Here is a 25,050-nt window from a genome sequence, read left to right as displayed (position 1 = left end):
GGACAGAGGGGGTTTGGGCAGCAGGTGCCAGTGGCGGGACTTCAGGAACCTGGCCGTGCAGCCCCGGGCTCCAACTGCAAGGCAGAAGGTACTGAACGCCCCCAGCTCTGGCCACGTTGCCCTGGCCTCCAGCTGCAGGGCTTCAGCCTCCAGCCCCTGATTCCAGCTGCGTGGCAGCAGGCTCCGGCCCCCAGCTCCAGTCCCAGGCTCTGGCCGGGCAGGCGCCGACCCCCAGCCGCATGGCAGCTGGCTCCAACTGCAGGGCTCTGGCCATGGGGTAGCAGGTGCTGACCCCCAGCTTCGGCCATGGAGCTTCAGTTGGTCTCTGGCCGCACGGTGACAAGCACTGGACCCGGGCTCCAGCCACGTGGCCTCTAGCCCCTCGTGCTGATCTCCTGCCCCAGCTGCACAGCAGCAGGCACTCACCCACAGCTCTGTTCCCGGGCTCCAGTCACCAACCGCTGGGCCTTGCCACGCAGCAGGCGGACGCTGACTCCTGGCTCCAGCCACGCACCCCTGGGCTCCGGCACCCAGCTCCAGGCTCTGGCCATGCGGCAGCAGGCACTGGGCTTGGACGCTGACCCACAGCTCCGGCTGCACAGCAGCAGGTTCCAATCCCTGGCTCCAGACACACAGTTCCTGTCCCAGTCTCCAGGCTCTGGCTGTGGGTACTGTGCCCCGGTCCTGGCTGCATGGTAGCAGACACCAAGCCCTGGCTTTGGCCACATAACAGTGGGGCTCATCACCCATCCCCACAGCCCGTGGCCACTGCTGCTGCCTCCCACGTCCCTGTATACACCACCCCCAGACCACCACCCCTGAACCCTGCTGCCTTCCTGGCCTTGCAGCCTTCCCCCTCATTGCTCCGGGGCCCCTGCTTCCTCTCCCGGCCCCGCTCCATCCCACCACTGCCTCTGGTATTTAACTTGTTCTAAGTTTTAGAGTTGCCAAGCATAACAGCTGGTAATATTTTCTATTAAATAAGGGACAAACCCTAGTCCCTAAGCACCTGCACAATCCTACAGCCCCAGAACAAAGTGGAAATGGTGCAGTTCCCCGACACATGCAGAGACGAATGCAACAGTTCTGCAGCCTCTGTGCACCACAGAACCTAGCTCTTCATGTGCCTCCCTATGCGCTAGTGTGTGTGGAGAGGAGTATGCTGTCCAAGGAAGTTGGTGAATCTGTGACTTCTCAGGTACACAGGTCAAACCCCCCCCATCTGCAGCAAGGATCTCTGCAAACCTAAGGCTGCGGGAGCAGCTACAGAATTACTCTGCTGTCACTTCACAGATTGGGGAGGATTCCTCATCCTAGGTACAGACAATTTACTCTGGCTTTGTGCAGGATCCAGGGGTTCAGTCTAAGTGAATAATATTAACATTTGTATTAACAAACTAATCAAGACGTAGAAATCTTTCCTTTATGTGAACAGAAAATCAAGGCACAGCAGAATATATACAAGGAACACATACATATACAAACCTCGGGGGAAGAGGCCTAACATTATTCATGCTTATCGACACACTAATTAAACATCCTTTAAACTAATGAGACAATGGTACATCCTGTTTGAGCGTGAGAAGCATAAGTTGTCATTTTACAATGAAAAAAATAAACAACGTCAATCAAATGTCTTTCCCCCCACTGAACTAAGATATAAAATAAATTTGGAAAGGTTAAACTCATCAAGTAATGCACAAAATCCCACGTGAAATGAAATACTACCCACCGGCAGGAACCATAGCATAAGATGGACCCGTTTCACCCATACAGTGCAAAGGAACAGTGCCTGAGTTTCAGTGCTACATAATGCCTCCTCCCATCACGAACCCTAATGATTATCACAGTTATGCCTTGTAGGTCATAGTGTAGAAAAAGTGGTTCAAGCTTCTACTTGTGATAGTGGTATAGATATCAGGCTGTCAGAGCCATGTGACTTGGTAATACACTCTTCTACACAGGTCATAAACCCTGGTTCTCAGCTCTGTACTCTAATAGTATTCTCTGCAACAATACTTTTAATGGGCTGAATCTGACTGTCAGAGACCAATTAGCATGACTATGACTGTTGCTTTAACTAGCTGTTAAATCCAGGATCTCTTCACAATAATTATGGTTACCGAGCACCTTGACTGCCACTTCGTCAAACACCCCCTTAGAGAGATCCCTTATCTCACATTATACACAGAAAGTGAAGGGCCAAATTCTGATTTTACCTGCACCATCAAATGCCTAAGTAACTCCATAATCTCCAATCACAGGAAATACTCTGAATTTACACAAATGTGACTAAGAGCAGAATTTGGCCTTGTAATGAAGTTGAGGACAGATCTGAAGCAACCCTGTGCACCTATTTAGAGCAAAAATAGATTGAGATTTTAATTATAAACAGGAATGTCAAATGATGACAACTTCTTTGGCTGGGTTTTTTTAAAGTAAGAACATTTAAATAGCTTTAAAGTTAATCAAAAATAAAGGACTTTTCCTCCAAATCAAAGAGACTTGGAAGGTCTCTTTAACAGCCACAAACTCCTGTTGGATCCCAACCATAAGCCTTCATAGAATCATAGAATATCAGGGTTGGAAGGGACCTCAGGAGGTCATCTAGTCCAACCCCCTGCTCAAAAGCAGGACCCATCCCCAATTAAATCATCCCAGCCAGGGCTTTGTCAAGCCTCACCTTAAAAACTTCTAAGGAAGGAGATTCCACCACCTCCCTAGGCAACGCATTCCAGTGTTTCACCACCCTCCTAGTGAAGAAGTTTTTCCTAATATCCAACCTAAACCTCCCCCACTGCAACTTGAGACCATTACTCCTTGTCCTGTCCTCTTCCACCACTGAGAATAGTCTAGAACCATCCTCTCTGGAACCACCTCTCAGGTAGTTGAAAGCAGCTATCAAATCCCCCCTCATTCTTCTCTTCCGCAGACTAAACAATCCCAGTTCCCTCAGCCTCTCCTCATAACTCATGTGTTCCAGACCCCTAATCATTTTTGTTGCCCTTTGCTGGACTCTTTCCAATTTATCCACATCCTTCTTGTAGTGTGGGGCCCAAAACTGGACACAGTACTCCAGATGAGGCCTCACCAATGTCGAATAGAGGGGAACGATCATGTCCCTCGATCTGCTCGCTATGCCCCTACTTATACATCCCAAAATGCCATTGGCCTTCTTGGCAACAAGGGCACACTGCTGACTCATATCCAGCTTCTCGTCCACTGTCACCCCTAGGTCCTTTTCCGCAGAACTGCTGCCTAGCCATTCGGTCCCTAGTCTGTAGCTGTGCATTGGGTTCTTCCGTCCTAAGTGCAGGACCCTGCACTTATCCTTATTGAACCTCATCAGATTTCTTTTGGCCCAATCCTCCAATTTGTCTAGGTCCCTCTGTATCCTATCCCTGCCCTCCAGCGTATCTACCACTCCTCCCAGTTTAGTATCATCCGCAAATTTGCTGAGAGTGCAATCCACACCATCCTCCAGATCATTTATGAAGATATTGAACAAAACCGGCCCCAGGACCGACCCCTGGGGCACTCCACTTGACACCGGCTGCCAACTAGACATGGAGCCATTGATCACTACCCGTTGAGCCCGACAATCTAGCCAACTTTCTACCCACCTTATAGTGCATTCATCCAGCCCATACTTCTTTAACTTGCTGACAAGAATACTGTGGGAGACCGTGTCAAAAGCTTTGCTAAAGTCAAGATACAATACATCCACTGCTTTCCCTTCATCCACAGAACCAGTAATCTCATCATAGAAGGCGATTAGATTAGTCAGGCACGACCTTCCCTTGGTGAATCCATGCTGACTGTTCCTGATCACTTTCCTCTCATGTAAGTGCTTCAGGATTGATTCTTTGAGGACCTGCTCCATGATTTTTCCGGGGACTGAAGTGAGGCTGACTGGCCTGTAGTTCCCAGGATCCTCCTTCTTCCCTTTTTTAAAGATTGGCACTACATTAGCCTTTTTCCAGTCATCCGGGACTTCCCCCGTTCGCCACGAGTTTTCAAAGATAATGGCCAATGGCTCTGCAATCACAGCCGCCAGTTCCTTTAGCACTCTCGGATGCAACTCGTCCGGCCCCATGGACTTGTGCACGTCCAGCTTTTCTAAATAGTCCCTAACCACCTCTTTCTCCACAGAGGGCTGGCCACCTATTCCGCATGTTGTGATGCCCAGCGCAGCAGTCTGGGAGCTGACCTTGTTCGTGAAGACAGAGGCAAAAAAAGCATTGAGTACATTAGCTTTTTCCACATCCTCTGTCACTAGGTTGCCTCCCTCATTCATTAAGGGGCCCACACTTTCCTTGGCTTTCTTCTTGTTGCCAACATACCTGAAGAAACCCTTCTTGTTACTCTTAACATCTCTCGCTAGCTGCAGCTCCAGGTGCGATTTGGCCCTCCTAATTTCATTCCTACATGCCCGAGCAATATTTTTATACTCTTCCCTGGTCATATGTCCAACCTTCCACTTCTTGTAAGCTTCTTTTTTATGCTTAAGATCCGCTAGGATTTCACCGTTAAGCCAAGCTGGTCGCCTACCATATTTACTATTCAAATATAATTAGTAGTAAAAGCTTTGTAACCTCCAAGGCCTGAGGGTGGACTGTGTGTGGCTAAGAAGCTAAGTGATTAGTATTACTATTGTCTTGATTACAGCTCAGATTGAAACTGTCTTTAAACCACATTACATAAAAAGAAAGGTTTACTGCTGATAAGTGGCTACATACAAAGAGTTCTGTCAATTAATATTTTTCAAAGTATGTCACTAGAAGAAAATAAACCTTGGCCTTGTGATATGATGAGCCAAACTTGTTCTTGTTGTAACTCTGCTAACTTCAGTGGAACTACGTCAGGGAAAATTTGGACCAATATTGTTAATTAATACAAAGTCTCCAAAGAGAGAAAGTCATTTAAAGTCATGTTTTTGACAAAAGTTTCTTACCTGTTTTCTAACAGCCTTGAAAAATATTAAAATCAGCTGTGTTTTAAAAATCATTTTTTCTTTCCCACCGTGTTGGTTGTTTAATGTGTACATTTCACCTGAGGTGGCTAATGAAAACAGTTGTAGCTAGCTATCCATCCTCTATTTCTCGTTCACGGTACTATAATTTCCAAATTGCAAACGTGACCTGGAGAATGTCTGAAGGTGAACAAAAATGGTTTCGCTCATGTTTTTAAACTAAGTATGAAACATTTCTGTCAGTATGAGGTTTGGTATACAGATAGTTACACCTGTTATTATTGTACCAAACGTACAGTAAATATGGAGAGTAAACTACCTGTATCTAAACAAAGATACTAGCAGCAATCTTAGGGCGAGGTGATGTATGCACCTCATTGAGCAGGGCACATGAGGGACTCCATGCTACACACCAACCTGCCAGTTTCAGGGCCACCCCTCCTTCCCCCTTTCTCGTGCCAGCGGGCTGGGATCAATCCCCGAACTATCCTGCTCAGAAAGTCGTGTCCCTCCTGACTCCCCAGCCCTTGGCGAGGGGTCACCGCAAGGGGCTCCCGAAGCATCAGGCGGCAGTCACGGCTGAGCACACGGGGCTGGGTGCTCGGGAGATACGGGCAGGGCAGGGCAGGGCAGCGAGGGGCACGGTACCGACACAGCTGGATCGGGGGTGGGGAGAGCCGGCTCACAGGGAGCGGGAGAGCAACTGCGGCCTCGCACGGGTCTCTTCACGCAGGGCCCAGCCCGCGGGCAGCTGGAGACGAGCCCTGCGCCCCGGCCCCGCCGGAGCAAAGCCAGCTCAGGCTGCAAAGTACCAGGCTCCCTCAGGCCCGAGCGAAGCGGGGAACCGCCCCCAGCCGCGCCGCAGGGCAGGCTGGTACCTTTCGCAGAGACTCTCTCAAGGCGTAATGCTCCCGCGAGTACAGCAAGCGGGCTCCGTCCCCGGCGGCTCCAGGGGCGCGGCCCGAGCTGCCCGCCCGCAGCGGGGCCCGAGCGGGGCCGCACAGCCCAGGGCTCCACTTGCCCCACTCCCCGCGCGCCAGCAGCCCGCGCCAGCTCCTAGCCATGGCGGGGGCAGCGCGGGACGGGAGGGAACAACACACATGCGCAGCCGCCGCCGCTCCCCGCCCCGCGCCTGCAGCCAGGACCGAGGCGGGGGCGCTGCCTGGAGTCACCTGCCCTGCACCTGCTCGGCGCGTTCCTCGCCGGGCTGAGTGGGCCGGGCGCGCTGGGTGCCGCGACAGCTGCCCAGCGCGGGACCTGTAGCTCGCAGGCTGCAGCCCTTAGCAAACACAGGCGGCTGCGGGGCTACACGCTGCTCCCGGGAAGTTTCCGCTGCAAACAGCCCCTCCCCGTGCGCCCGACTGTGTCGGGGACTCAGCCTGCTGCTCCAGTCCTTCGAATTTAGGGTGAGAGATTTTTCTCTTCCTTTTGTTCAGTTTAGTTCAATGAGACTTTTAAACGACTCGATCGTCCCGCCTTGACGTAGCCCCGAAGTAGTTCTTGTTCTCGCGGCTGGGTGGTTCAGGGTGTGCCACACGCATCATGCAACGAAAATGCAAACGTTTGATCATGTTCTTTGCATATCTTTTGCTAAGGAACACTAAAGCGTTGGTAGAAGCAAGAGTTTTTATTAAAACAAGCTAGTAAACGCAAGAGTCAAGAAACAACACGCTAAACAGACACTACACGCAAATGCCCATTAGTACATTAAGCAAGTCTCTGTCCCCTCTGGGGAACAATACTTAGAATACAATTTAGAATATTATCAAGTAGTGAGATATAATTAGATCATATAAAATGATAAAGAGATAAACAAGAGTCTCATTCAAGGTTGGTGTTGTTTTTAATCCATTGACAGTACTCGTTCAACAAGGACCCATGGAACTGAGGACAAACTAGTTATACGCTAAAGGTACAATAATGTATGTTCCAATTGCAGGACATTTTTCTTTCATGCAATGACGCAGCCTCCTTTCTCTTTAAAGGGATTCCTATCTTCAGGAATACCCTTGACCAAAGGATCCTCTCCAGATCTTTCTTCAATGTAGTTCTTTATATCTTCAGAACATTTGGACACCTTAAATAAAAGAAGACATAAGGTTCTGCTTTATACATAGCAATCACATTTCCCATTAGACTATAAAGACAACGTTCACTTCATAACATTCTTTTTCTTTTTCTTATATTTACATAATATGTAAAGGACCTGATGCTGCAAGTGCTCCACATGTGATCACTGAGCACCTCCAAAATCTGTCCCTAATTTAAAACAAAAACAAACACCTACTTGTGTTATAATAATCTCTAACATTATTAAAACCGAAGGGATGTTAAAGGTCAAGTTTCTTTTCTTTTTATTCCCACTACTGTTTTGTAAAATGTATTTTTTTTTCTTCTGAACTAGTCAATAAATGGTTTATTTGGTGAGCTGTTTGATCCTCTTCCAAGCATGTGTTTCATATTTATTGGCAAAAGAAGTAAAGGTCATATTTTTCAAAAGTGACGAGTAATTCTGGATGCATCAATACTTTGGTGTCCAACTTGAGATACCTTTTAGGAGCCTCCTTTTCAGAAAACACTGAGCGTTCTCCTTCTGAAAATCAGGCTTTTAAAAGTATCTCCAGTTGCACTCTAAAATCAACAGTCACCTTTGAAAATGTTGGCTAAGATGTATTTTTTAAAAAATCTGCAAGCAACAGCTTAATGTTGCATCACACATCCACATAAGCTTCTGTGTGAAAACATATACTATATCACAGTAGGTACACAGCCTAGTCCTGCAGTTACTGTGCATAAAAATCCTCCACTGATTTAAAAATAAAATACTAAAACCTAATAATTTATTTAAATTAGGATCATTTAACTCACATTATTTCAATGGTACTCATATGCAGAATCTGCTGCAGAATCAGTAGAATTTGAACCCAAACTCAATGTAACATTACACATTTTTCCAAACAAATGCTTCAGTAGCCTTTTTTTCTATTATAACAAAAGCCAACAGCCAAGGTGTAGTCCTACAATAACAAGCCTGTTGAATGGAAGACAACAAATTCAACAAGGAAGCACATTTCACCTATCAGTTACAAAGGGTTGTTATAAACAGCAATTAGTATAACATCCTGAAAATTATGAAAAACACATTGACATTGTCCTTTCAAGCATACAGTGCTTCTCCAGTAGACACTTGTTTGCAGCAACACTTTGTAAGAGCAACCTCCCCCTATGAGCAACATTTCCCCTGGGAGTGCTTTCCCTACTGTGAATTGTTGACACTCCCCATAACAACAACAGCCGCTTAGGAGCAACATAACTAAAGAGCACCATATGTTCCTACTCATGAGCATCTACTGTAATATGCTATGTGATATTTTGTGACAAATTCATAGCAAAGTAATGTGCTAACATGGGACTATAGTCTCCCTTCCAATTTAGAGAGCCACAGAAGGGGGGAAACTCCTAGAGCAGTGGTTCTCAAGCAGGGGTCCATGTCCCCCTGGAGGGGCCACAGGCAGGCTTCAGGGGGTCTGCCAAGTAGGGCCAGCATTAGACTTGCTCGGGCCCAGGACAGAAAGCTGAAGCCCCACCGCACTGGGTTGAAGCCCAGGCCCCTGAGCCCCATCACCTGGGGAGGAAGCGGAAGCCTGTTGCCCATTCCCAATTTCTGGCAAACAGAGGCTAGGAACACCATCCCTGCCCATCCTGGCTAATAGCCATTGATGGACCTATCCTCCATGAATTTATAGAATTCTTTTTTGAACCCTGTTATAGCCTTGGCCTTCACAGCATCCTCTGGCAAAGAGTTCCATAGGTTGACTGTGTGTTGTGTAAAGAAAGACTTCCTTTTATTTTAAACCTGCTGCCTATTAATTTCATTTGATGACCCCCTCGTTCTTGTGTTATGAGAAGGAGTAAGTAACACTTCCTTATTTACTTTCTCAATACCACTCATGACTTTATACACCTAAATCATATCCCCCCTTATTTGTCTCTATTCCAAGCTGAAAAGTGGCAGTCTTATTAATCTCTCCTCATATGGAAGCTGTCCATACCCCTAATCATTAATCCTAATCAATTGCCCTGCTTGCTGCCCCTTAATGCGGGCCCTGACTTTTATATGCAGGAGAAAACCAGTTATTGTGGCACGGAGGGGAGGCCATGGAATTTTTACAGCACGCAGGGGAGAGGGGCGGCCTCAGAAAGAAAAAGGTTGAGAACCCCTGTCCTCGAGAAATGTCTATGCTCTGTACTCTCCCAAGGGAGAGAGATTTGAAACCCTACAGAGAAAGCCAGGGGTTCAGTCTCCAGACCCTATGGGCAAATCCCACGGATTCTGGAGATCCCCTTTGTTTATGCATCCCTCATTCTGCCTGATTGCCTCTTCCCTAGAGCAACATGGATTCACCTACAGAAGCAACAACTTGTTCCTGATGTCTTAGATATCTGGAATGTTAGAGGACTGCATTCTGAATAGAGTTTCTTCTTCCCAGGTCTTCCCCCTACCATTTCCAACAGAGCTCTGCAGAGGCACCATTGGGAGGAGTCCCCAGGAAGAGGCTTCTGATTGTTTCTGGGAAGGGGAAAACTTGACACAGTGGCTATTCTTCCCATTTTTAGTGGCTGTGGGCACTTCCTCTGCCTCATTTACTGTGTTTTGCTCAAACAAACAAAACAAAACCTACCAAAATAAGACACTCCATAGCACATGCTTCTCTCCCCAAAGGAAAGAGGATGCGGAAACAAGCAACAAATGATAGGTGCATAGTCACTACTGGAAGATGTTCAGCTATTATGGTGATGAACGTGGTATAAGAACTTATATATAATAGAAACAGAAGTAGAATAGTCATGACAACAGAATCAATACGTCTGGCCTACTTACAGTAGAAAGATTCTAATGGACATAGGTGCTGGAAGTAGGGGTACTGGGGGTGCTGCACTTCTGGCTTGAAGTGGTTTCCATTGTATACAAGGTTTACAGTTTGGTTCAACAGCTCTCATTACCCCCACTATACAAATTGTTCCAGCACCCTTGCCAATGGATTATGAAAAGTTAAGTCTTAGGCCATAAGAAAGAAACCAAAGTTTTCCACTGGCCATTAAGTGTATCAAATAAGATCTAATTACCCATAACCTATGACTAAGTCACAGTAGGGAGGAACATAGGCCCAATGGTTAAGAACTTGGATCCCATCCTGCAAACTATTATGCACATACTTAGCTTTACTACCGTGAGCAGATCCATTGATTTCAGTTGGGACTATTCATGATGGTAAAGCATGTGTGAAAGCACTTGCAGGATTGGGGGCTTAGGTTGTTTCGATCTTGAAGAGGAGGATCCTTTTTGCTTATGAGAAAAATTTCTCTTGAGTATGAATCTGTATATTTTTATTCATCGAGGGAGATTATTTTAAAGGAAATTTCCTCACTACATCATGTCAAAATGAAGAAGAGGGAGTTTTGCATTCGATTGAAGTCAAGGGGACTTTGATAGGCATATTTGCTTTTGCCCATGAGAAGAGTAGGGGATGTAGCTCTGTTTGCGCACAAAATTCTCATGTCAAATGGTGATTTATGCATATGGATAATCGGAAACGTAATTGACAGGAAATAAAAGACTGGAATGTATAACAATGCAACCTTAGCATCCATAAAGGTGAGGGACACTCTCTTTGCTGGCATTCAGGAGATTCCTGACGATGCCTTCTCCTAAATTTCTCAGACTCTCAGCTTATTTACAATAATGTCCTTTCTTTTTCAATACATTAGATTATGTGCAGCCTATGGAGTGTTTTTCCGTCACTTCAATGTTTTTGAGGCAAGAATCAGATGTTCTTATGCATTTATACACATTGCAAGGAGCTCTGGATCCTATTGGAGCTTCTTGGTTCTGTTGTAATATAAATAACAATAATCACTCTAATAAAAATCACTGAGATCTTTTTCATGGGCTAAAATACCGGTCTGACATCAATATTTTGTTTCTGAGCAAAGTCCCTGAACCTGCAGGCTGTAACTTTATTCAGATGGATAGTCCCATTGACATCGTGTGAGTAAAGTTATACAGCTGCTTAAGTAGATGCAGGGTTAAATTCAGGGCCCCATCCTGCTCCCACTGAAGTGAACAGGAGTTTTGTCAATGACTCCAATAGGAACAGGAGCAGATCGGAAATCTATGTATCAAGAATGTTCATCTCCAGAAAACGTGCATGGTAAAATACATCCCACGTTGTTGACTGCATACTACTTCACAAGGTGAATCACCAGAAACAACGACAACAACAAAACACCTTTAACTTTTGAATCGACCCTTATGGACCACGGTTCTCCAACAACTGTTCTCTGTTGTCCTTCTGTGGACCACTTCACAATAGGGAGAGACTTTGGGGGATTCCTCCCACGCTCCCCGGCCATTCTGTGTCTGGCCTGGTAGCCCTGCAAACCACCAGAAAGAACTCGGAAGACCAGACTCCGAGAACCACTGGCTTGTACAGTTTTGTTTCAACTAACAAGGCTGTTTTGAATGATAGGACTTGGTTTCTGGGAGCCAGCAAAATCATTTTGTGTTCTAGAACATCTCCAAAATGTCTATTTCCGATCAAATTCAGTGGGGGCGCGGGGGGGGGATCCCGTGGTTGAGGTCACATATTCCAATGTTCAGCACACAGTGGATATTTTATCCCACAGTTTAAAAGTCTGAATGGTCCCTTGTCTTCATTTCCTCTTTGGAGAGCAGTTTCAGCTGCCCCGTGCCAACTGCGCCACGCCCTCGCTGAGCCCTTGGGTTTAGCTGCAGCGGCTACCGAATTTAGCGCTAACACCCTATGATTAGCTTGTTAATGTGTTTTCCTCCTTTTTTCTACAATTATAGAGACATTTCTCAGGCTGTGTCACTCACATTTAACCTCCACAGGTCTGGATCCTCCTTCCTATAGTTTTCAGAAGTGTTTAGCTCTGGTTTCTGTGGCGGAAGGTAGCAGGTACAGTAGCCAGAAGTTAAACTACGTGGGGAGCGAGAAACTAACCTAAAATCTCTTAAAGTTACTGCGCGTTAAGGATATTTTAAAAACACACAAAGACACCAAGGCCCCAATGTCTGTTTCATCGCTTCCGTTGTTGAGACAGACTTCAATGCCCACCTCCACCTTCTGCAAGAAGGGAGAGCTCGTGGGGTCTGAAATCCTTTCCCCAGTCTGAGATCGCACTTGTGCGCCTTTTCTCCCATCAGTGAGCCCTTGAGAGGAGGCGAAACTAACCAGCTCATTGAACCGCGCTGGCATCTGTCTGCAGGTCTCATTGCACTCCCATAAAGAGAGTCAGCGCTTCGGGGGGCGTGAGGACCCTTCCCCGCGCTGTGAGATGCACTGCGGCGCTCACCCTTGAGAGGTTAGCTGAGGCACTGTTGTGAACCTAAGGCTGAAAAGAAGCGGAGTAACTTCCAAACTGCCCCCTCCCCCGCCCCCCAACCCCGGAGACTCGAGAGCTAAAGATCTTGTTCACGCCCCAGCCTGACCTCGTCTCCAATCTGCCTCCCCGGGGCGATGGGGCTATTTCAGCCGCAGGCTCTCAGGGGGCTGGGGAGGGGGCAGCCTGGGGGAACTCACCGGTTGTCTTTCCAACTTCACTTCTTTCCGGAGCTGCTCAACTTCCATTTTCAGTTTATCCTTTTCGCTCAAATCCTCTATATTGATCGCCGGCATTTTCTAGTTGTAAAAAGGGGAGCGAGTTACCCTCTCGGAGGAGAGGCTGGGACCCAGCGGTTCGCGAAAGAGCCCCCTCCCCACCCCACTCCGAGGGCATGACTTACTGTTGTCCCGGGCGAAGTTGACCCGATTCTCTGAAGTAACAACTTCCTCTCCAATAAACTCCCTCACGCACCTTCCCCAGAGTGCTCCAGTCCAGCTAGCTACTCACACCCGCGACTCCCGGGGTTTAAATCAGCAACATAAGCTTCCTAAACGGATCAAACCCAGCAGTGTGACCCCCACCCTTCCACCCTGACCGAGAGGACGTTTACACTAGGCACTGCACACAACGAACAACGATTTACTTTTCCCTCCCCTTCCTCCATTCAAACCTTCAGTTCTCGCCTTTGCTGTATAAATAGGTATCAACTCTCTTATGTAAACCTGGCCGGCCAGTAACGGAGGGGGTTGGGGGGGAATCGGGTAACATTGATTAATCCGTTTAAATCCCAGTGTATTTAATCTGGTATTAACACGGAGTTCGACACCTAGGCGCAGTGTCACCGCTGTAATGCAGAGAACAAAGCGCGGAAGGAGGAGGGCTGACTGCTCTGGGGAAGAGGATGTGTGTGCTGAAAACTTTCTCCACAAGGAAGAAGCCAGACGTATTTAGAACACACGTCCTTTGAGAGGAAGCAGATTTGCTGAGGAAATGTCCGGCCTTTTTGTGTGCCGGATTCCTGGTGGTACCGAACGACAAGGCTGGTGGAGGAAAGCGGTGGCGGTTAAGACAGGCATATAGACTCATATAACAATGTTGCAGCAAGAGTGATCTGGTTCACAGAGCACAGTCTGGAAAAGGACCACGAAATCCCCCTTGAAATTGTTTCTTCCTTGTGTTAAATTAAAACACTCTGTAAACATTTGGAACTCCTGATTGGTCTGACTTTCTTTTCTCTGCTGGGAAGGCGAATGGGAGAGGTTGGGTGGCCAACTCCGCCGGGAGAGCTGTGTGGTGTGACTCCAGTTAATGGAGTGCAATGTTTTCCAATCCACCCCCCTCCCCGCCCTTCTCCGCCTCTCTTTCTCTGTTTTCTCTCTTGTACAGGGACAGGTTTCAGAGTGGTAGCTGTGTTAGTCTGTATCAGGAAAACAACAACAAAACCCGCCAAAAAACAAAAAAGAGGAGTACTTGTGAGACTAACAAGTCTTAGAGACTAACAATTTTATTTGGGCATAAGGGTTGCTGGGCTAAAACCCACTTCATCAGATACATGCAGTGGAAAATACAGGAGGAAGATATATATACACAGAGAACATGAAAAAATGGGTGTTGCCATACCAACTGTAATGAGACTAATCAATTAAGATGGGCTATTATCAGCACCGGTGTATATATATCTTCCTACTGTATTTTCCACTGCATGCATCGGATGAAGTGGGTTTTAGCCCAGGAAAGCTTATGCCCAAATAAATTTGTTAGTCTCTAAGGTGCCACAAGGACTCCTCCTTTTTCTCTCTCCTTTGTACTGCCATTCTCTCCCTTCCAAGCAAAGCATTTTGCATAAGCAGCACAATTGCTCAAACAAAAGGCAGGGGGACCCTATTCAATGCCTGCCTATGAAAAATATGTTGTTTGGAATGTGGTTGTAGCCCTGGTGCTCCCAAGATATTCGAGTGGGGAGGTGGGTTTTTTAGTAATATATTTTATTGGACCAGCTTCTGCTGCTGAGAGAGCCAAGCTTTAGAGCAGATCTCTGCTGCAGAGCATGTCTCTCTCACAACAGGAGTTCCCCCAGTAAAAGATATTACCTCACCCACCTAGTCTCATTAAAAACACCACTTTATCACTGTAGCAAGCCACAACAAGCAATAGGAGAGAAGCATCCCACATTCAGAAACAGCTTCCTTGTCTAATCTGCATGCAGCTCCTTTGCCAGGTGTGGAAGAGGTTGGGATCAGCAGTGGGACAAGCTGCTGATTGAGGGCATGGTGTTGCTGAACTTAAACCAATCAGAGTTCCAGTTTTGAAGGTAGCTCAGCCAGCCCAGTGCCAATCAGGGTCATGCCTGGAGATATGAGTGTGGCACATGTGGGTACATGGATAAGTGACACAGACTACAACATGGCCCTGTCTAGTTGCCATAGGTGCTGGATTCAGTATAGGGAGGTGTGCTGGGATCCACAAACCCCACACTGGGGAACAAGGGGTAAAGGAATGGCTCTGGGCTCAGCAAGCCCCCTGCCCCCACACCTGCAGGAAATGCTCCAACTGGAGGAGGAGTTAAGAAGTAGGGGAGCAACTCCTTAGGGGGCAGACCAGGGAAAACAGCAGACCTGTGACCTTCAGTGTCATCTGAAGAGAGCTGACAGAAAGGCAGAATCTCTCCCCATGACAACTGTCAAAGGGTCCCTCTGTGAGGGAAGGGAGGAGCTGCTACAGAGATAACCTGAGGAGGAAGCATTTCTCATTCCCTCTCAGGTGGACTCTGAGTTTTGTTAATCCTCCTTTACTTTGTTTGGACTACCCCAGCAGGGGATCTGATCTGCCCCAGGAGCGTGGGCCATGCTGCAAGAGGAAGCAGTTGCCACCCAGGAAGAGAAATTATATGCAGTTGCCAGAAAATTCTGTGTACTGAGTGGTCAACCCTCATGCTGCCTAAACACAGATGGTGACCCAGGAACTATCACAGGGGGGTGATAGGAAGAGGCCTGGGAAGGACAGCCTTAAGTCTCCCTGGCTGTCAGACCACTGATAGCCTTCAAAGAGCCCTGGGTCAGAGCCTGGTGGAGTGGGAGGGCTGGGGCTCCCCTACCAACAGGTCCCTGCAAGGCATGGGCCTAAGCCCTGATCACTAGGAAATGCTACTCTACCAACCAACCCCTGAGTGAGGACTGTCGCAGAAGGGAAATTGTCTTCCCTCCCTCCTAACTTTCACCTTTTCTTACCATCACTTGCTGTGTCTTCTCTTCAGAGCCTACACTCTCTTGGGCATAAACTGTCTCAATGTGTTTGTTTAGTGTCTAACACAATGGATCCTAGATCCTGATAGGGACCTCTGGCTACTACTGTAATATATTAATAATTAATACACTCAGACAGCCATGTCTCATTCCACTGAATAAGGCTGCATTACTGTATCCTTAGGATTACACATCTGACCATATAAGTGACCACATGGAACAAGGAGAGCTCAGTACTGTGATGTCATGTTCGTTTCCTTTCACCTTCTCTCCACCCATACCAGCTATGCAACTCCCTTCAGCTTTTATAAAAAAAATCCCCAAGACCCACCTTTTCCTCTTGAGTCCTGCTGCTGAAATGTTTTTTCAAGGCTTCAGTCTTCTCCTGCTTCAACCACTGCAACTTTGCCCTCTCTGGCCTACTGATTTTTACCTTGCCCACTATCAGTCTCCCCAGAATGTAGCTGCTAAAATACATTCCCTTTCTCACTGTTCATTCCCTTATTTTCATCACCTACCTGTTGCTTTTGGAATCAAATTCAAGCTCCTGGTTTTCACTACTCGGCACTGTCTAGCACCACTGCTGCTGCCTGTATCTCAGTGCTTCTGTTTCCTTGTATCAGCACAGCCACACTTTGTACCTTGTAAAGTTTCTGCTTACTTACCCTAGTAGCTACCGTTTAGAGTCACAGGTAAAAAACAAGTGTGCATTAGGGGAAAGTTGGTAGAGGACTTAGTGAACAATTTTGTAGCATCTTCTCTTTATGGGTATGTCAAATGTGACTCCTATTCAGGAAAGCTAAGGTTCTTGCCACTCTGTCTCCAAAAATGACTCCAATAATGGAGGCAAATCTTACTCACTTTATGCACATGACTAGTTCTATTGACGTCATAAGAACGGCCATACTGGGTCAGACCAAAGGTCCATCTAGCCCAGTATCCTGTCTTTTGACAGTGGCCAATGCCAGGTGCCCCAGATGGAACCAAAAGAATAGGTACTCATCAAGTGATCCATTCCCAGCTTCTGGCAAACATCACTGTCCATCCTGGCTAATAGCCATTGATGAACCTATCCTCCATGGATTTATCTAGTTCTTTTTTGAACCCTCTTATAATCTTGGCCTTCACAACATCATCTGGCAAAGAGTTCCACAGGCTGACTGTGTGAAGAAATACTTCCTTTTGTTTGTTTTAAACCTGCTGCCTATTAATTTCATTTGGTGACCCCGAGTTCTTGTGTTATGAGGAGTAAATGACATTTCCTAATACTCAGTGGAATAACATAAAAAAGCAAGATTTCAGTGTCCACAACTGTGCACGTTATCACATAACACCCTAAAGCAAAGACCCATTTGTATGGTCATTTTATTAGTCTCTTCTTTCTTACTAAGAGCAGCTCTACATTTTAAATCTCTTGTCTTGTTGAACTGAAAGCGCAGTTGACTAAATATTGCACCGCACTGTAAAAATGATAGACAGGTTTAAATTAAACAATGGTTTATGTGTGTGTGTGATGGTGGAAGTGAGTGCATTAATTCTGCTGTTTGTTTCAAATATTCAATTTTTTTTCAATTCTAAACAAATATGATGCATTCTAAAGAACATCAGTCTAGTCACATTTAAGTCAGTTGAGAATTTGTTAATATTAGAAAAATGACATTTTGACTTTGCAAGAAATGGAAAAGGTATGTTTGCACTTCAGGGAACCAAGTTTCATTACATCTGATGCTACTAATAACCCTAACTAAAACCCAGGACATCTGTTATTAACTGTCGCAATAACAGGATTACTAAACATGACAGCTGTGTCCTTGTGGTAACAGCTCAGGTTGTATTTAGGTAGTTTGGTCTGTGTTACTAAACCATCCATTTATCCCTTATCAATCTGATTATAAATATGTGTGTGTGTGTAGATAGATATAAAAGCTAAAGGATATATTTTAAAGAGAGAATACAGATGGATAATAGAAATACAGGAAAGAAGTATAGGGAGAAAGAGAGCTCTACAAAATGGCAAGTCCTTGTTGCTCCAAGGATCTAGACATCTAAGGGAGACACAGCATAGTCAGGATGACAATAAAAGGAAGGGAGGACATCAGAGTAAGATATGGGGATAGAGTTATTTTTATCTAAGATTTTATTCTTCTTCTCTCAACTAATGTATTCAATCTGGAGAAAATGTTAGTTAATGAAAGGTCTATATGTAATGGTATACTTTAAAGATAAAAAAGCTCTGCTAGACAATTGAGCTAATCCTCTGCCAGGACAGGATGGACACCCTTGGTGTAGATTTCTATATGGTAGAGAACATACTTTGATTCAAAGCTGTAACTGGGTATATGTGCAAGTGGTTAAAAGTTCTCGTCTGCCTCCTTTTTAAATTAAAAATTATTCACCAAATACAACTCCAATGGGTTACCTTTTTTTTCTTGCAAAGTCCATTGAAATGTTGCAGTGAAATACAGAGGCAACAGCGCCATAATATTAGACAGTTTCCCTAAATAGTCAACTTCATTGTAATTTGCATAGATTATTATAAAGCCAGAAGGGACCATTGTGCTTATCAAATTTGACCTTTGCACAAGGACTTCCCTAAATTGATTCCTGTTTGAACAAAAGCATGACTTTTAGAAAAATGTTCATTCTTAATTTTAAAAATTGCAGTGATGGAGAATTCACGGCAACCCTTAAATTGTTCCAAGGGTTAATTGCCCTCCCTGGTTTTTTGTTTTTTTTTAAAGCACCTTATTTCTAGTCTTAATTTGTCAAGCTTCAATTTCTAGCCATTGGATCCTAAATCTTTGTCTGCTAGATTGAAGAGTCTTCTATTAATAAAGTTCTGTTCCCTGTTTATAGTCTGTGTTCAAGTCCCGCCGCCCCTCCCCCCAACTTTTTTTTTTTTTGTACAAACTGCAGTCCCTTGCATGCACTGGCCTAAGGATCACCATGCATCAGCTTTTCCAGCAGCCACTAATTTCCCTATTTCTAAACTTTTACTCAACTTTTCCTTTCGTAAAAAACGGAGCTGCCACAAACTCTTACATTTGAGCAAAAGTAAACTGTTATTGCTAACACTAAGTACAGTCACCACAAATAGCACTTAAATGGGATATGTCGCTTTAGCATCATCAAACGGAACGATGACTTGAAGATGTACCCAGTAGCCGAAAAGGCAAGGTAAGAAAGGAGGGGTCAGTTATCCTTTGATAGGACCGTGATCAGCACGACAGGACAAATTGGAAACTTGCCTTCTCCCCAGCAGGGGGTTTGACAGGCAGCTTATTGCATAGCCTGATGTATGATTGATCCGCACAGGTGACAAGGGGGCAATCTTGCCTGCCATCATCGCGGAGGAAGTTGAAAGCATTCCTCACGCTCAGGACTCCCTGATGTGCCACTCTTGGCTCCTGGAGCGGAGCTGACGGTTGCTCTATTGTACCCTCCCCGCCCGCTCTTTCCCTCCCCGGGGGGAGCAAAGGGCCTTCCCCGGAGTTACTCGCCTGGGAACTGCCCAGGACCCAGCGGAACCTGGCCGCGGAGCTGGCCTAACGCGCTCCCAAGCGGTGGGATGGGGCTCTTCGAATCGCCGCCCTGCCCCATAGGCGTGACTTGGCCTGCGCGCCACACCTGCGCTCTGCGGCCCCGGGGGAGGGGATCTCGGCGGATATAAGGGACGGAGAGATGGGGCAGGGGGGCACAAGCGCAAGTTTACAACTTTAAAATTTATTGAATGCCAGCCTTCTTTTTTTTGGGCAATCCTCTGTGGTGGAGTGGCTGGTTGGCCGGAGGCCCCCCCACCGTGTTCTTGGGCGTCTGGGTGTGGAGGCTGTGGAACTTGGGGAGGAGGGCGGTTGGTTACAGAGGGGCTGCAGTGGCAGTCTGTGCTCCAGCTGCCTTTGCTGCAGCTCAACCATATGCTGGAGCATATTAGTTTGACCCTCCAGCAGCCTCAGCATTGAATCCTGCCTCCTCTCATCACGCTGCCACCACATTTGAGCTTCAGCCCTGTCTTCAGCCCGCCACCTCTCCTCCCGGTCATTTTGTGCTTTCCTGCACTCTGACATTATTTGCCTCCACGCATTCGTCTGTGCTCTGTCTGTGTGGGAGGACAGCATGAGCTCGGAGAACATTTCATCGCGAGTGCGTTTTTTTTTCTTTCTAAGCTTCACTAGCCTCTGGGAAGGAGAAGATCCTGTGATCATTGAAACACATGCAGCTGGTGGAGAAAAAAAAAGGGACAGCGGTATTTAAAAAGACACATTTTATAAAACAGTGGCTACACATCTTCAGGGTAATCCTTGCTGTTAACATTCCAGACATAGCACATGTGCTTTCGTTACAAGGTCGCATTTTGCCTCCCCCCACTGCGTGGCTACCCCCTCAACCCTCCCCCCTCCCTGTGGCTAAGAGCGGGGAACATTTCTGTTCAGCCGCAGGCAAACAGCCCAGCAGGAATGGGCTCCTCTGAGTGTCCCCTGAAGAAAAGCACTCTATTTCAACCAGGTGACCATGAATTATATCTCACTCTCCTGAGGATAATACAGAGAGATAAAGAACGGATGTTGTTTGAATGCCAGCAAACATACACTGCAATGCTTTGTTCTACAATGATCCCCGAGTACGTGTTACTGGCCCGGAGTGGTAAAGTGTCCTACCATGAAGGATGCAATAAGGCTGCCCGCCCCAGAAACCTTTTGCAAAGGCTTTAGGACTACATCTAGGAGAACCGCAAATGCCAGGGCAAAGTAATCCTTTCACATGCTTGCTTTTAAACCATGTATAGTATTTTAAAAGGTACACTCACCAGAGGTCCCTTCTCCGCCTGCTGGGTCCAGGAGGCAGCCTTGGGTGGGTTCGGGGGGTACTGGCTCCAGGTCCAGGGTGAGAAACAGTTCCTGCTTGTCGGGAAAACCGGTTTCTCCGCTTGCTTGCTGTGAGCTATCTACAACCTCCTCCTCATCATCATCTTCTTCGTCCCCAAAACCTGCTTCCGTATTGCCTCCATCTCCATTGAAGGAGTCAAACAACACAGCTGGGGTAGTGGTGGCTGAACCCCCTAAAATGGCATGCAGCTCATCATAGAAGCGGCATGTTTGGGGCTCTGACCCGGAGCGGCCGTTTGCCTCTCTGGTTTTCTGGTAGGCTTGCCTCAGCTCCTTCAGTTTCATGCGGCACTGCTTCGGGTCCCTGTTATGGCCTCTGTCCTTCATGCCCTGGGAGATTTTGACAAAGGTTTTGGCATTTCGAAAACTGGAACGGAGTTCTGATAGCACGGATTCCTCTCCCCATACAGCGATCAGATCCCGTACCTCCCGTTCGGTCCATGCTGGAGCTCTTTTGCGATTCTGGGACTCCATCGTGGTCACCTGTGCTGATGAGCTCTGCATGGTCACCTGCAGCTTGCCACGCTGGCCAAACAGGAAATGAGATTTAAAAGTTCGCGGTTCTTTTCCTGTCTACCTGGCCAGTGCATCTGAGTTGAGAGTGCTGTCCAGAGCGGTCACAATGGAGCACTCTGGGATAGCTCCCGGAGGCCAATACCATCGAATTGTGTCCACAGTACCCCAAATTCGAGCCGGCAACGTCGATTTAAGCGCTAATCCACTTGTCAGGGGTTGAGTAAGGAAATCGATTTTAAGAGCCCTTTAAGTCGAAATAAAGGGCTTCATTGTGTGGACGGGTGCAGGTTTACATCAATTTAACGCTGCTAAATTCGACCTAAAGTCCTAGTGTAGACCAGGGCTACGGAATAAGGTCGAATTTATAGAAGTCGGTTTTTTAGAAATCGGTTTTATATATTCGAGTGTGTGTGTCCCCACAGAAAATACTCTAAGTGCATTAAGTGCATTAACTCGGCGGAGCGCTTCCACAGTGCCGAGGCTAGAGTCGACTTCCGGAGCGTTGCACTGTGGGTAGCTATCCCACAGTTCCCGCAGTCTCCGCTGCCCATTGGAATTCTGGGTTGAGATCCCAATGCCTGATGGGGCTAAAACATTGTCGCGGGTGGTTCTGGGTACATATCGTCAGGCCCCCGTTCCCTCCCTCCCTCCATGAAAGCAAGGGCAGACAATCATTTCGCGCCTTTTTTCCTGAGTTACCTGTGCAGACGCCATACCACGGCAAGCATGGAGCCCGCTCAGGTAACCGTCACCCTATGTCTCCTGGGTGCTGGCAGACGCGGTACGGCTTTGCTGCACAGTAGCAGCAACCCATTGCCTTCTGGCAGCAGACGGTGCAATACGACTGGTAGTCGTCCTCGTCGTGTCCGAGGTGCTCCTGGCCATGTCGGCTGGGAGCGCCTGGGCAGACATGGGCGCAGGGACTAAATTTGGAGTGACTTGACCAGGTCATTCTCTTTAGTCCTGCAGTCAGTCCTATTGAACCGTCTTATGGTGAGCGGGCAGGCGATACGGACTGCTAGCAGTCGTACTGTACCATCTTCTGCCGAGCAGCCATGAGATGTGGATGGCATGCAGTCCTTCTGCACCGTCTGCTGCCAGCCAAAGATGTAAAAGATAGATGGAGTGGATCAAAACAAGAAATAGACCAGATTTGTTTTGTACTCATTTGCTTCCCCCCCTCCCCTGTCTAGGGGACTCATTCTTCTAGGTCACACTGCAGTCACTCACAGAGAAGGTGCAGCTAGGTAAATCTAGCCATGTATCAATCAGAGGCCAGGCTAACCTTCTTGTTCCAATAAGAACGATAACTTAGGTGCACCATTTCTTATTGGAACCCTCCGTGAAGTCCTGCCTGAAATACTCCTTGATGTAAAGACACCCCCTTTGTTGATTTTAGCTCCCTGAAGCCAACCCTGTAAGCCGTGTCCTCAGTCGCCCCTCCCGGCATCAGAGCAACGGCAAACAATCGGGCATCTGAGAGTGCTGTCCAGAGCAGTCACAATGGAGCACTCTGATGGGGCTAAAACATTGTCGCGGGTGGTTCTGGGTACGTATCGTCAGGCCCCCGTTCCCTCCCTCCCTCCGTGAAAGCAAGGGCAGACAATCATTTCGCGCCTTTTTTCCTGAGTTACCTGTGCAGACGCCATACCACGGCAAGCATGGAGCCCGCTCAGGTAACCGTCACCCTATGTCTCCTGGGTGCTGGCAGACGCGGTACGGCTTTGCTACACAGAAGCAGCAACCCATTGCCTTCTGGCAGCAGACGGTGCAATACGACTGGTAGTCGTCCTCGTCGTGTCCGAGGTGCTCCTGGCCACGTCGGCTGGGAGCGCCTGGGCAGACATGGGCGCAGGGACTAAATTTGGAGTGACTTGACCAGGTCATTCTCTTTAGTCCTGCAGTCAGTCCTATTGAACCGTCTTATGGTGAGCAGGCAGGCGATACGGACTGCTAGCAGTCATACTGTACCATCTTCTGCCAGGCAGGCAAGAGATGAGGATTGCTAGTAGTCGTATTGTACCATCTTCTGCCAGGCAGGCAAGAGATGAGGATGGCTAGCAGTCGTACTGTACCATCTTCTGCCGAGCAGCCATGAGATGTGGATGGCATGCAGTCCTTCTGCACCGTCTGCTGCCAGCCAAAGATGTAAAAGATAGATGGAGTGGGTCAAAACAAGAAATAGACCAGATTTGTTTTGTACTCATTTGCTTCCCCCCCCCCCGTCTAGGGGACTCATTCTTCTAGGTCACACTGCAGTCACTCACAGAGAAGGTGCAGCTAGGTAAATCTAGCCATGTATCAATCAGAGGCCAGGCTAACCTTCTTGTTCCAATAAGAACGATAACTTAGGTGCACCATTTCTTATTGGAACCCTCCGTGAAGTCCTGCCTGAAATACTCCTTGATGTAAAGACACCCCCTTTGTTGATTTTAGCTCCCTGAAGCCAACCCTGTAAGCCGTGTCCTCAGTCGCCCCTCCCTCCGTCAGAGCAACGGCAGACAATCGTTCCGCGCCTTTTTTCTGTGCGGACGCCATACCAAGGCAAGCATGGAGGCCGCTCAGCTCACTTTGGCAATTAGGAGCACATTAAACACCACACGCATTATCCAGCAGTATATGCAGCACCAGAACTGGCAAAGCGATACCGGGCGAGGAGGCGACGTCAGCGCGGTCACGTGAGTGATCAGGACATGGACACAGATTTCTCTGAAAGCATGGGCCCTGCCAATACATGCATCATGGTGCTAATGGGGCAGGTTCATGCTGTGGAACGCTGATTCTGGGCTCGGGAAACAAGCACAGACTGGTGGGACCGCATAGTGTTGCAGGTCTGGGATGATTCCCAGTGGCTGCGAAACTTTCGCATGCATAAGGGCACTTTCATGGAACTTTGTGACTTGCTTTCCCCGGCCCTGAGGCGCATGAATACCAAGATGAGAGCAGCCCTCACAGTTGAGAAGCGAGTGGCGATAGCCCTGTGGAAGCTTGCAACGCCAGACAGCTACCGGTCAGTTGGGAATCAGTTTGGAGTGGGCAAATCTACTGTGGGGGCTGCTGTGATGCAAGTAGCCCACGTAATCAAAGATCTGCTCATATCAAGGGTAGTGACCCTGGGAAATGTGCAGGTCATAGTGGATGGCTTTGCTGCAATGGGATTCCCTAACTGTGGTGGGGCCATAGACGGAACCCATATCCCTACCTTGGCACCGGAGCACCAAGCCGCCGAGTACATAAACCGCAAGGGGTACTTTTCGATAGTGCTGCAAGCTCTGGTGGATCACAAGGGACGTTTCACCAACATTAACGTGGGATGGCCGGGAAAGGTGCATGATGCTCGCATCTTCAGGAACTCTGGTCTGTTTCAAAAGCTGCAGGAAGGGACTTTATTCCCAGACCAGAAAATAACTGTTGGGGATGTTGAAATGCCTATATGTATCCTTGGGGACCCAGCCTACCCCTTAATGCCATGGCTCATGAAGCCGTACACAGGCAGCCTGGACAGTAGTCAGGAGCTGTTCAACTACAGGCTGAGCAAGTGCAGAATGGTGGTAGAATGTGCATTTGGACGTTTAAAGGCGCGCTGGCGCAGTTTACTGACTCGCTTAGACCTCAGCGAAACCAATATTCCCACTGTCATTACTGCTTGCTGTGTGCTCCACAATATCTGTGAGAGTAAGGGGGAGACGTTTATGGCGGGGTGGGAGGTTGAGGCAAATCGCCTGGCTGCTGGTTATGCGCAGCCAGACACCAGGGCGGTTAGAAGAGCACAGGAGGGCGCGGTACGCATCAGAGAAGCTTTGAAAACCAGTTTCATGACTGGCCAGGCTACGGTGTGAAAGTTCTGTTTGTTTCTCCTTGATGAAACCCCCCGCCCCTTGGTTCACTCTACTTCCCTGTAAGCTAACCACCCGCCCCTCCTCCCTTCAATCACCGCTTGCGGAGGCAATAAAGTCATTGTTGCTTCACATTCATGCATTCTTTATTCATTCATCATACAAATAGGGGGATGACTACCAAGGTAGCCCAG

The 25,050-nt window shown here is 47.5% G+C and overlaps 1 protein-coding gene across 2 annotated transcripts; it reads right to left on the bottom strand.

Moving 5' to 3' along the window:
• Nucleotides 1-6,584: 6,584 nt before the first annotated feature.
• Nucleotides 6,585-13,242, bottom strand: LOC142071196 (guanine nucleotide-binding protein G(I)/G(S)/G(O) subunit gamma-11). Of its 2 annotated transcripts, none has more exons than XM_075125856.1 (3): nucleotides 13,050-13,242; nucleotides 12,577-12,675; nucleotides 6,585-7,049 (listed from the first exon to the last, which is right to left on the bottom strand). In XM_075125856.1, the coding sequence occupies exons 2-3, from the start codon at nucleotides 12,670-12,672 to the stop codon at nucleotides 6,924-6,926; spliced, it is 222 nt and encodes a 73-aa protein (XP_074981957.1). In that variant the 5' UTR covers nucleotides 12,673-12,675; nucleotides 13,050-13,242; the 3' UTR covers nucleotides 6,585-6,923. The 2 variants fall into 2 exon arrangements, with proteins under 2 accessions (XP_074981957.1, XP_074981956.1); XM_075125855.1 differs by lacking the exon at nucleotides 13,050-13,242 and adding an exon at nucleotides 12,780-13,038.
• Between the last annotated feature and the right edge of the window lie 11,808 nt (nucleotides 13,243-25,050).

Source organism: Caretta caretta, chromosome 2, assembly GCF_965140235.1.
Source record: "Caretta caretta isolate rCarCar2 chromosome 2, rCarCar1.hap1, whole genome shotgun sequence".
NCBI classification, from domain to species: Eukaryota; Metazoa; Chordata; order Testudines; family Cheloniidae; genus Caretta; species Caretta caretta.
The sequence above is the reverse complement of the archived record's forward strand: the minus strand, read 5'-3'. Positions and strand labels throughout refer to the sequence as shown.

What these genes read in the sequence shown, in the direction of transcription:
- LOC142071196 (XM_075125856.1), bottom strand. Translation starts at nt 12,672, where the DNA reads ATGCCGGCGATCAATATAGAGGATTTGAGCGAAAAGGATAAACTGAAA. An exon ending in TGAAGTTGGAAAGACAACCG is followed by an intron (nt 7,050 to 12,576) that starts GTGAGTTCCCCC and finishes CTTTTATTTAAG; the next exon opens with GTGTCCAAATGTTCTGAAGA.